Genomic DNA, 10,674 nt, shown 5'->3' with positions numbered 1-10,674 from the left:
GTAGGATAATCTGCTGTGGGATAACCTGTTATAGGATAACATTTCATGAGACAGTCTTCTATAGAATAACCTGCTCTGACACAACCTGTTATGGGACAACCTGCAATGGGATGACCCTATTGGATAACCTACTGTGGGATCGCATCATGTGGGATAACGTTATACGGTATAACCTCCCATGGGAAAACCTCCCTCCTATGGGATAACCTATGGGATAGTCTCCTATGAATAACCACTCATGGGTAACCCTCAATGGAGAACCTCGTGTGGGTAATTTCCTGCGGATAACCTCTTATGGGACAACTTCCTACGACAACCTCCTGTTGTGACGGCACAGCTGTATAAGACCGCACTGTATTCCAGAATACGTTCTGGAATTCTGACCTTTTGAATTAGGAAACAGCCCTAGCTATAGTTCAGCGGTCAAGGCGCCGTCTCACCTGTGGGATAACCGATGATAGGAATCAAACTATAGGATGGTGCTTTGTGGAACGAAGTCATGTTTTGTAAGATAATGTTAAAGCAGTACGGTCCATTATTTTTTCATTCCTTCTTCGGCAGATCTCACTCACTCTCCCGCCCGTATCTATAGGCCATCTCGGTCTCTGTCTCCGTACACACCTTTCCTGGCAATCACTTCACAGTGAACCATCCACATACCCAGTGCCACAGTATAAGCCATGACATTGGAAGGGTGCTCATCATCAAGTTGAGCACTATGAGACTGTGATTGTGTGCTGTGACAGCAGTCTGCAGCACCTACAGGATGTTAGTACCTACACTAACAGCTGGACCCCTGGGACCCATAGACTCGGTTATCGATAATGAAAAAAATGCCCCACTTTGCTCATCCGCAATATGATTTCTACGATTGATTTATTGACTGCGGGGTTTCCAGATGTGTTTTTCTGCCCTCGTTGGAGTAGCTAGCTTATTCACAACATTCAAACTAAGCTCAGAATTCCAAGGTGTGATCAGGGTCATCTTTGTCTCTCTCTCCTTAATACATCCTCAATCTCACACTACAATGGCTGGACTTGCACCTTACAAGGCCGACTTCCTTCAAGCGGCCCTGGATGGCGGGGTTCTCAAGTTCGGCAGCTTTGAGCTCAAGTCGAAGCGCATCTCGCCCTACTTCTTCAACGCTGGCGACTTTTACACAGCCAAGCTGCAGAGCGCCATCGGAACAGCGTTTGCCAAGGCCATCATTGAGGCACGGCAGCAGTTTCCCGGCTTTGACTTCGATGTCGTCTTCGGGCCCGCCTACAAGGGTATTCCACTCGCGACCCTGACGAACTTGAAGCTCGGCGAGCTCGACCCTGCCAGCCACGCCGACACGCTGTGCTCGTTCGACCGCAAGGAGGCCAAGGACCATGGGGAGGGCGGCAACATTGTTGGCGCCCCGCTCAAGGGCAAGAGGGTTCTGATCATCGACGACGTCATCACCGCCGGGACGGCCAAGAGGGAGGCCATCCAGAAGATCCGCCAGGAGGGAGGCACAGTTGCCGGGATTGTGGTTGCGCTGGACCGGATGGAGAAGCTGACTCCTCCTGACGGCGACGACACCAAGGCCATGCCCAGCGCCATGGGTGAGCTGCGCAAGGAGCTCGGGGTTCCTGTCTTCGCCATCATCACTCTTAACGACATCATCGACGGCGTCAAGAGTAAGAGCTTGGCATCAGCAGACACTATCAAGAGTATAGAGGAGTATCGGAGCAAGTACAAGGCCAGCGACTAGACTGGCCCGTGCTCTGTATCTAGCTTTGTGCTAGGTAAGTTTCTTTTCTATCTTCCGATGCCTTTCTATCATCCCTTAACATGGAGAAGCAGAGGGTCGCAATCCGAACGTGATGCCATCATCCTGAACGCCTCGCCAGCAGCCTGTGCAAATCGTAATTGATCCGTTATCCGTAACTCCTACCTGCCTGTCCGCGCGATCCGCGCGACGGCCAAAAGAATTGACGGCAATGCACTCACGGTCAAGTTGTACCAAGACGAATTTATCCGCCTTAGAGACGGTTTCAAGGCAGAAATCACTGGGGTTGTTGAGCGGGTCCCGACGTAGCTGCTGTTGCCGCCAAATCGAAGACCATATCGTGCCAACCGCCTCCACCGAACTCAGCCTTGCTCTTGCCTGCGTGCTTGAATCCGAACCGCTCATAGTAGCTCACGAGGTACTGCACAGAATGTCAGTATGTCTCTCCGCCACTAAGGGGGTTCCAGTTTCTGTAAAACCAGATGGTAAGCGTACATCTTGGCAGATGAGAGCCACGCGCTCGGCTCCAAGGCTCTTCATCTGCTGAAGGAACGACTTCATGATGAGCTTTCCAAGGCCGCATCCTTGCAGCTTGGGCGACACGGCCAGTGAGTGTACACAGATCGTTCGTCCGCCCTCCTGGTGTCCCTTCTCGACATGCTTGCCTTGCGACGTCCGCCAGCCAGCGGGTATCTCCATGTCACTGTCCTGGACGGTGCTGGAGCTAGAGGCGGTCGCGATGATGTGCGCCAGCAGGACACTCTTGGCCTGGTCTGCGCGATCGGTCTCGACAGGGTGCGCGTGCGCGAACGTCTCTATGTCGAAGTCCCTGGCAAGATCGGGGACGACGGTGCAGAATACGCCCAGTGTCAGCTCGGGGCATTTGGTGAGGCGGTACTCAAGCTACACATGCGCGGCTCGTCAGAATAAAACACGGCCATACTCAGTACATGTCAGTGGCGGGGAAGCAAGCCAACCTTTTCGGGCGACGCTCTGTGCTGGGGGTCAGAGAACGCGGCGTTCTCGAGCGCGACAGTAGATCGGAGGTCGGAAATACCCAGGGGACGAATGTTTGGCGCGAAGGGGAACGGCAGGATCTCCTGGATGCGGTTCTCCCTACCCTTCTCCTTATCGTCCCGCCGCTTCGCGCTCATGGTGCGCTGCAGCTCAGCGAACTGATCGTCGACCTCATCGTCCTCGTCGTCGATGGCGTCGTCGAACTGGTCGTCTGGTTGCTTGCCTGAGGCCATGTCCGCAACTGCTGCAGTTCCACAGCACAGTTATCTCCAGGTGAGGTCAAAATGGGGCTGCGGCTTCCAGATTCGGCGAGGTGGTCCTGTCTGAGGTCTGTTGGACTCGTGACCAGCTAGACCGAGGCCGTGGAGCTTGAGCTTGAGCAGCAGACAGTGTCGTAACACGGTGAACGAAAGAAGGGGCTGATGCTGGAGAAATTTCAACGAGAGGGAGAGAGAAGGGATCGACACAGTCGTCAAGGTGAGACAGCTAGTTAAAGTATCTCGACCTTGCTTGACGTATTCACGAGGCGGGTGTGAGGTGTTCGAGGCAAAAGACGTTGTGGAACCCGGAAAGCGGGTACCTATGTAGCTTCCAAGGTGTGGTGGGGAAGGGAAACGATCGAGGTGGGATGATTTGACAGGCCCAGGTCGCCTTGAGTTTCCTTCCTCTTCTTATTGTGTGAAAAAAGTGCACCCCGGGAAAGAGATCGAAGGGCCGGGCCGGTTGTATGGTGTGAATCTTGGGTGCCTTTCAAGTCGAGATGCCACACAGGGTGAAAGAAGCAAGGCATTGGAGAGGTGGGTGTTACATCCAGATGTGGGCAGCAGCAGGTGAAGAAAGGCACTATTCCCCTGTATCAGATAACTTGGTATGTGGCAGCTTGGCCCTAGACGACATAGATACCTACATTCATTGACTGACAGAGTGACTGACTGACTAGCCTGGGGGGCTCTCTTGCGAGCAGAGGACAACCTAGGCAGTCGACACGGTCAGGCACCACTCCCTAGTAGAGGATCCACAAGGCCATGGACGGGAATGTGTAAAATGACTGGACATCTACCTTGCGGATGGTGGGGTCTAGATGATCACGCGCAGTCGGGACCCCTGAAGATTAAGACTGCATGCTGGGAGGGAGTTGTTGGACAAATCCCTAGACTCCCTAACCCGGCCTGCATGAGTGAGGAGAGGTGGTGGTTATTTTGTGTGGTTACTGCGCAGCTGCTATACCACGGCCTGCTATGGCATGCGCGGAGGACCAGACTATCACGTTGCTTTTTATCTGTGGGGAAGGGGTCCCGAATCCGAATAGGCCGGCTAGACTGACTACAGTACCACCCAGGCCACCTCGATTCCTCTCCCGCTCCAACCTAGTTGGCAAGGGGGGAGGGAGGGAGGGACGAAGGCCGCAAGAAGAGAAGCAAGCCCTTGTGGGCACCGGGCTGTTACTGTAATTTACTTTTCAGCTTGGCCGGGCAGGGGAAGATGCTTGTGTTGGGTTGCTCTGCCTGTCTGCGTTTTGAGAGGCTGCTCGCCAAATTCTGATTGATCAATCGACCGCATACGGCAGGTGTATCATCACGACTTGTGCTCTGCTTGTGCTCTACTCGTGCTTGTGGTTATAACTCGCGCAAGTATCTATCTCATATACGCAGGGAGGTGCCACTTAACACCCTGTAAAGGGTGATTTATTATGATGGACTGAATCTTGGTTCCGTCCGGGCCAAGGCCCAATAAATGATATTCACTTCTCCCATGCAGATAGTCTAGATGGATGGCTTGCAGGAGGACGGCACGCCGCATGAAGCCGCAGCACCCTTCTGATGGTGGTACAGCTTGCTGTAGACCGTAGACCAAACAGTGACCCTGACTCCCTCCTGGAGCAATGCCGGGCCAGCCAACCTTGGAAGCTTGGAAGCTTGGAAGCTCCTCCCTGGCCCTATCTACTACAGTATGTAGGTACCGTACCGAGACAGAAATGACCCGACGAGGGGATAGCTACCCATGTCATACCTAGCTGCGGCATCAAGCCAGGTACTTCACGTATCTCGACCAGAGCCACGGTTGACTTACCACATCAGGTACAGCACAAGTGCCGGCAGGCTTTATTGACCGAGTTTGTTCATCATTGCACAGCAGCCCGCCGACTCCCCGGCGCCTGTGGATACCGCCCATTCCGGTGTCTACCAGTGCATTTCAAAGCAATGTAGGCCAGATACGGCGAGTGTGATAACCGTATTTCCATGTACCTGCGTGATGATGTGATCATCTGGCAACTCTGTTGTTCCAAGCCCGCCCTCCACAACCACCTGGAACCTGGAAGCTTTGTCCGAGGTGACCCAACGGTGACCCAACGAGCTCAGGTAGGTCACCATTAGCTAGTCCCTACCCGGGCTACCCTACCCAGGCTACCCTACCCAGCCTACTGCAGATTATTCAGCTGCCTGCCCGTCCATCCACCCGCCATCTCCCTAAGGTCTTGCTGCACTGCAACAGGGACTCGGGTACTCCCTCAGCAAGGCTTGGAGCTTGGTAGGCTAGCGAGGAGGCAAGGTGGATTCCCGCCTACAGAACAGGGGAGCAGGGGAGGTACACCTTCTCACGCCCAGTGGGCTAGGTGTAGCAGGTAGACTTCTTCTTCTGCCTGCCCGCCCAAACCACCACCACCACCACCGCCGCCGCCGCCGCCGCCGTGGCCGCCACCACCACCATCTTGGGTGCCTCCAACGTCCGGGTATCTGCAGCATTTCCGACACACACCTTCTCTTTTGTCCGGCGCGATCACATCTTTCTGATCAGTCCCTTGCCTCCGTCTCCGTCTCCCTGCGCATTCCATAACCGAAAGGCTGTCTCTGCAGGAAGCCACTTTAAGGTCCCGGGCGCCCCCACCACTGGACACCAGTCAGTCTTGTCAGTCAGCCGAGGGTCCAGACCCGCTCAGCCCGTGCTGCCCCTCCAGCCAGTTTCGCAGTTGACGTATTCCGAGCTTCTACCTGGGGGTTCGTTCCGCTTAAGGTTTCCCAACTCAGAACCATACGAACACGAATGTTTACCTTCTCAACGACTTCCCTCTTCAACTGCGACAAATCCGATCATCATTCTTTTCCTGGTCGCCACCTCCTCCTCCTCCCAACACCCACCACTACCCACCGGCTGTCTACGTCATCATCGCAGCACTCAACATGTAAGGCTTCTTCCGCACCAGGCTGCACCAGGCGGCACCCACCGCAACCTTGAAGCTGATCTGGTCTCTTGCACAGGAGGATCACCCTGAGCATCAACAACCCGGAGGCCGAGGACCAGGACCTCCTGTCCCTCGACATCTTCCCCGACATGACCCTCGAAACTCTGCGAAGCTCCATCCACGCCGAGACCCGCATCGAGCCCAACGCCCAGCACCTCTACCACAACGGCCAGCTCATAAGCGACAACTCCAAAACCATGGAGCAGCTCCAGATCGCCGATGGCGAGATGCTGGCACTCCACGTCAGGGACATGCGGGGGAGCACCGGCGTGCCTGCTACCAGGGAGCAGCAGCCGCGGAGAGCACCCATGGAGCAGGACCCCGAGCTCGTCCGCCTGCAGCTGCTTGGCAGCCCCCCGGAGTATCGCGAGGAGCTTCGGAGGACCCAGCCGCAGCTTGCGCAGGCCCTCGACGACCCAGCACGGTTTGCATCGGCCTTCAGAGACGTCTACGACCGGGAACGGCGGGAGCGCGCGGACCGGCAGCGCCAAATCGCGGCATTGAACGCGGATCCTTTCGATATCGAGGCCCAGGAAAAGATTGCGGAGATCATCAGGCAGGAGCAGGTCATGGAGAATCTACAGAATGCAATGGAACACAATCCAGAAGGTGAGGTGGACCGACCGCCATGGCATCCTCACACCATCCCCGCGGCAGGCGAGTACGAGTGAGGCTAGTGCGCTGACCCATCCTGCAGTTTTTGGCCGGGTGCATATGCTCTATGTCGACATCGAGGTCAATGGACACAAGGTCAAGGCCCTGGTAGATTCGGGCGCGCAGGCAACCATCATGTCACCGCAATGCGCCGAGGCTTGCAACATCATGCGGTTGGTCGACAAACGGTTTGCCGGCATAGCTAAGGGTGTGGGTACCGCCACGATTGTTGGTCGGGTGCACTCGGCGCAGATCAAGATAGGGTCCTTGTTTCTCCCCTGCAGCTTCACGGTCATGGAGGGGAAGAACGTCGAGCTTCTCCTGGGCCTGGACATGCTCAAGCGGCACCAGGCGAGCATCGATCTTGCTAAGGACAAGCTCATCATCCAGGGTGTCGAGATACCTTTCCTGGGCGAGGCCGAGATTCCAAAAGACATCGAGGAAGCTCTGGAGGAGGAGCCAACAGTGAAAGGGCCTGGTGGCACGACGATCGGAGGGCGGTCTGGTGCGATTTCTCAGCCTGGCCCGTCGTCCGGCGCCCCGGGGCCGTCTTCGTCCGCCCCACCGCAATCAGCTACCCCTTCAACAGCGCCCACACCTGCTCCTGCTACGTCAGGACAGCCTCAGTTCCCAAATGAAGCGATTGAGCAGTTGATGCAGCTAGGGTTTCCACGTGATGCTGCGATACGTGCCCTGGAGGCGACTGGTGGTAACCTCGAGTTCGCCGCCGGACTTCTTTTCCAGGGGTAATACTCCCGCTAAGCAAGCACATATCGGCGGCGTCGACGAGTCGGGGTTCAGCACGGGCGAAACGGAATGCATTTGGGATTTTTTAGACTTTAGGGTGTAACAGGACGGTCGATCGGTACGGCATGTGCATAGCAGAGGGTTGCATGCGAGCAAAGATGGGAACCAGGCACTACTACTCTGACAGTGGTACAGTAGATGGCACGGATTTCAGGGATCAAGGGTGTCTCACCTTGTTGCCATAGATAGCAGAAGGCCTACTTCTCTTAATAGATGATGACCGCACGAGATCCGGGTTCGAGCAAAAGATGTGCATTACTGTTTGTGCTAAACATACGATGGCCCTGACTCCGGCCCTCAACTAAGCTCATCGAATCTTGTAGACACAGGGCTTCAGCACGGCGGCCTCGTTGATATCCTTGGAGTCATCGTCGATGAACTTGGGCTTCCTCAGGAAGGCCGGCTTGCCGCTAAGCTTGTCCCGGTCCTCCTCCTTCTGCGCACACTTGCCCTTGACGGCCGGCGCCGACTTGACGAACCGCATCGTGACGAACATCTTGTTGCTCAGGTCGACGGCGTCCGACCCGCGGCCCTGGTCCTGCCCCTGGAGCATGAAGCCCCGCTTGTTCAACACCTCGACAAAGGCGGACACGTCGGTCTGCTGCCTCGTGTCGTCCTCGCCGTCGACCTCGACGAGCAGGGCGGCCTCGTTGGCGGCCTCGGCCTCCTTCTTGGCCACGCCCTTCTTGGGTGGCGGGGCCGCCGCCGCCTTCCTCCTGTTCCCGACGCTGTGCTCGACCACGCCGCCGCCGCCGCCGCCCTTCCTCATGCCGCCGCCGAGCCGGCTCTTGATCTCGGCGACCCACAGCTCGCCCTTCCACCGCAGCACGCGGTAGGCCTCCTCGACGAAGTCGACCCAGTTGGTGCCCATCAGCGCGAGGCAGAAGATGGCGACGTCGACGGTCCCGTTGGCCAGCGGCAGGTTCGCGATGTCCGCCTTGGTGACGAGCGGGTGCGGGCTGTGCAGGTCGAAGCTGAGCACGTCGAGCTTGAGCTTCGCCTTCTCCTTCTGCAGCTCCGACGCCAGGCGCGCGTCGCCGCAGCCCAGGTCCGCGATGGTGCAGACGTTCGTCGCGCGGTTGCGCGGGAGCGGCTGCGCGTCGGCTTTGGCGTCCTGCTGGGCCGCATGCCCCTTGTTGTTGTTGCCGCGGTGCTGGTTCTTTGCCGGGTGGCGCTGGCGCGCCCGCTGCCTGATCTCGGCCAGGAAGCTCTCGACCGGGTTCTGCGGCCACACCTCGACCTGCCGGCGGAAGCCCTCGTGGTACTCGGTGAACATCTCGGGGGACTCCTTGAAGAGATTGAAGGCCTCGGATGATGGCCGAGTGTACAAGGTCTCGTTCAGATGGCGGAACCGTGCCGAGATCAGCTTTTCTCTCATCGAGGCTTGCAGGGGAGTGAGCTTTTGCGGCGCAGGTACGGGCGCAACGGCCTTGGAAGGCTTGTTCCCTGCGCTGGTTGGAGCTTCTCTGCTTTCCGAGGTATCGTCTTTTTCCTTGGACGTCTGCTTATCCTTTTTTCCCTTCTTCTTGTCCTTCTTGTCTTTCTTATCCTTCTTGGAAGGCTTGGTAGCCATTTCTGGTTCCTGGTGCGCATCTTCCTCGATGGGTTGCTGCTTTGACTCAGAACCCTTCTCAGATTTGGCGTTATCCGAGTTCAGCTTCTGCCGCTTTTTCCCCTTCTCTGCCTGCTTCACCGTCTCCTTAGGCTGAGACTGTGCTGGCTTCGCAGCTTTTTTAGGCGGCTGTTCCTTCTGGTCGATGACCTTCTCCCACATGTCGGCGACGTTGGAGGATGTGACATTTTCCGGCTGAGATGCCCTCTTCCTCTTGTTGGACTTCTTGGCCGGCGTGATCCCAGGCGCATTCCCCGCCTCAGATTTGAGGTTGTCTGCCGAGACAGACCATCCTTTGACGGCGAACATGGTGGTCGATGTCGCCCAGCTCTCTACCCAGGGATCTAGTAGTGATCACGTGTACTTGAGAGTGGCGACAGTGGCTGCTGTAAGGCCTGCCGTTATGCGAGGGTGAAGGATGTGAGATGAGACGAACCTGGCTCATTGATTTTGAGTTTCTATGAACCTCTCTCTCAAGTCCGAGCAGGAACGTTGAAAATTTCAGGGTCCACTTTTTAACCTACCGGGGCCTGCGCGGATCCCAGTGGGGTCACAGCTTCACTACTACAACAAATACGTACCTAGCAGTGCCTAGGTACTGACTCCGCAGGTACAGTGTGACCCTGCCTGGGCATCGACAGGCCGCATAAACAATTGGAAATGCCTCATATTGGCATTTCAGGGAGGACTCGGGGAATTGGAGACACTCGGGGCGATAGCAAGTCCGAGTTGTTCCATTGCAAAATGCCCTTCAAGGTCTGTGGTGAGGGTTAATACCCCTCGAGGTCGTATTTGCGCACTCATGTTGACATGTTTATAATCCTGGTCCCTGTACATAGGCCTGTCTCCTAGCGCCCTCCTCCCTCACAGGCTGGCGGGCTGGCTAGACGTCCACTGACGTCCCAATGTCTCCCATAATCCTCAGCCTGCTAGGGCGGTAGTAGCGCCGGGAGAGCTGCTCCCAAGCAAACAGCAATACAACATACTCCAATCTCTCCGGAAGCATATTACACATCGGATGACCGATCTTGGCGGGAGATAGAGTTTCTGACTGACTGGATTGTTGCCAACCAACGTGCAGCCAGCCATTGAAGTCTCGTGGATAGCTGCTAGACCACCAACCACCTCCATACCTACCCAACGACCACCTCACCCACGACTCGACTCATTACACATGGCAGCGTCTGGTCTCCAGCCCTCACCGCATCTCGTGTGCGCTTGCGTCTGCGTCTGCATCTGCACCTCTCCGCAGCAGCTTGCCGCTCCATGGGCTTCCCCTCAAAGCCACGAGGCAGCCCATGACCTGTCTCTTCGCAGGTGACACCCAATCCCTCCTTCTCCGCACCAGATGCTCCCCTTCCCCAGATATGCATCGCCCGTCTCCTGCAAACCAGACACAAACCTGGATCTGGCTGCAGGACCAAGTGGGACTATGCCATACCAGCCCTAAGACGTCGTCCGTCGCTCCCTCGTCATCGCTATGCACGACGTAGTCCACGCGACTCGGTAGTTGGCTGCTCGCTGGCCCTGGCATGGGACATCCTCGATGTCGGGCATCCCACTAGTCAAGTCGCTCAAGCACGAACC

At 56.6% G+C, this 10,674-nt stretch overlaps 4 protein-coding genes across 4 annotated transcripts; 2 read left to right on the top strand and 2 right to left on the bottom strand.

Moving 5' to 3' along the window:
* Nucleotides 1–1,027: 1,027 nt before the first annotated feature.
* J7T55_014625 (orotate phosphoribosyltransferase) lies at nucleotides 1,028–1,738 on the top strand (the record flags this gene model as incomplete). The annotated part of the gene is made up of 1 exon (XM_053142641.1): nucleotides 1,028–1,738. One exon carries the CDS (start codon nucleotides 1,028–1,030, stop codon nucleotides 1,736–1,738), a length of 711 nt encoding a protein of 236 aa, XP_052994812.1.
* Nucleotides 1,739–2,033: 295 nt separating this feature from the next.
* Nucleotides 2,034–3,006, bottom strand: J7T55_014624 (polyamine acetyltransferase; the record flags this gene model as incomplete). The annotated part of the gene is made up of 3 exons (XM_053142640.1): nucleotides 2,034–2,177; nucleotides 2,252–2,659; nucleotides 2,734–3,006. The coding sequence occupies 3 exons, from the start codon at nucleotides 3,004–3,006 to the stop codon at nucleotides 2,034–2,036; spliced, it is 825 nt and encodes a 274-aa protein (XP_052994811.1).
* Nucleotides 3,007–4,655: 1,649 nt separating this feature from the next.
* On the top strand, nucleotides 4,656–7,418 carry J7T55_014623 (aspartyl protease; the record flags this gene model as incomplete). Its single annotated transcript, XM_053142639.1, has 6 exons — nucleotides 4,656–4,721; nucleotides 4,907–4,976; nucleotides 5,401–5,504; nucleotides 5,800–5,954; nucleotides 6,031–6,623; nucleotides 6,712–7,418. The coding sequence occupies 6 exons, from the start codon at nucleotides 4,656–4,658 to the stop codon at nucleotides 7,416–7,418; spliced, it is 1,695 nt and encodes a 564-aa protein (XP_052994810.1).
* A 364-nt stretch (nucleotides 7,419–7,782) lies between these two features.
* Nucleotides 7,783–9,396, bottom strand: J7T55_014622 (uncharacterized protein; the record flags this gene model as incomplete). Its single annotated transcript, XM_053142638.1, has 1 exon — nucleotides 7,783–9,396. One exon carries the CDS (start codon nucleotides 9,394–9,396, stop codon nucleotides 7,783–7,785), a length of 1,614 nt encoding a protein of 537 aa, XP_052994809.1.
* Between the last annotated feature and the right edge of the window lie 1,278 nt (nucleotides 9,397–10,674).

Source organism: Diaporthe amygdali (assembly GCF_026229845.1).
Source record: "Diaporthe amygdali strain CAA958 chromosome Unknown NODE_11_length_1138210_cov_64_948100, whole genome shotgun sequence".
Classification (NCBI taxonomy): Eukaryota; Fungi; Ascomycota; class Sordariomycetes; order Diaporthales; family Diaporthaceae; genus Diaporthe; species Diaporthe amygdali.
Note: the sequence above shows the minus strand (reverse complement) of the source record. Positions and strands in the feature narration are given on the sequence as shown.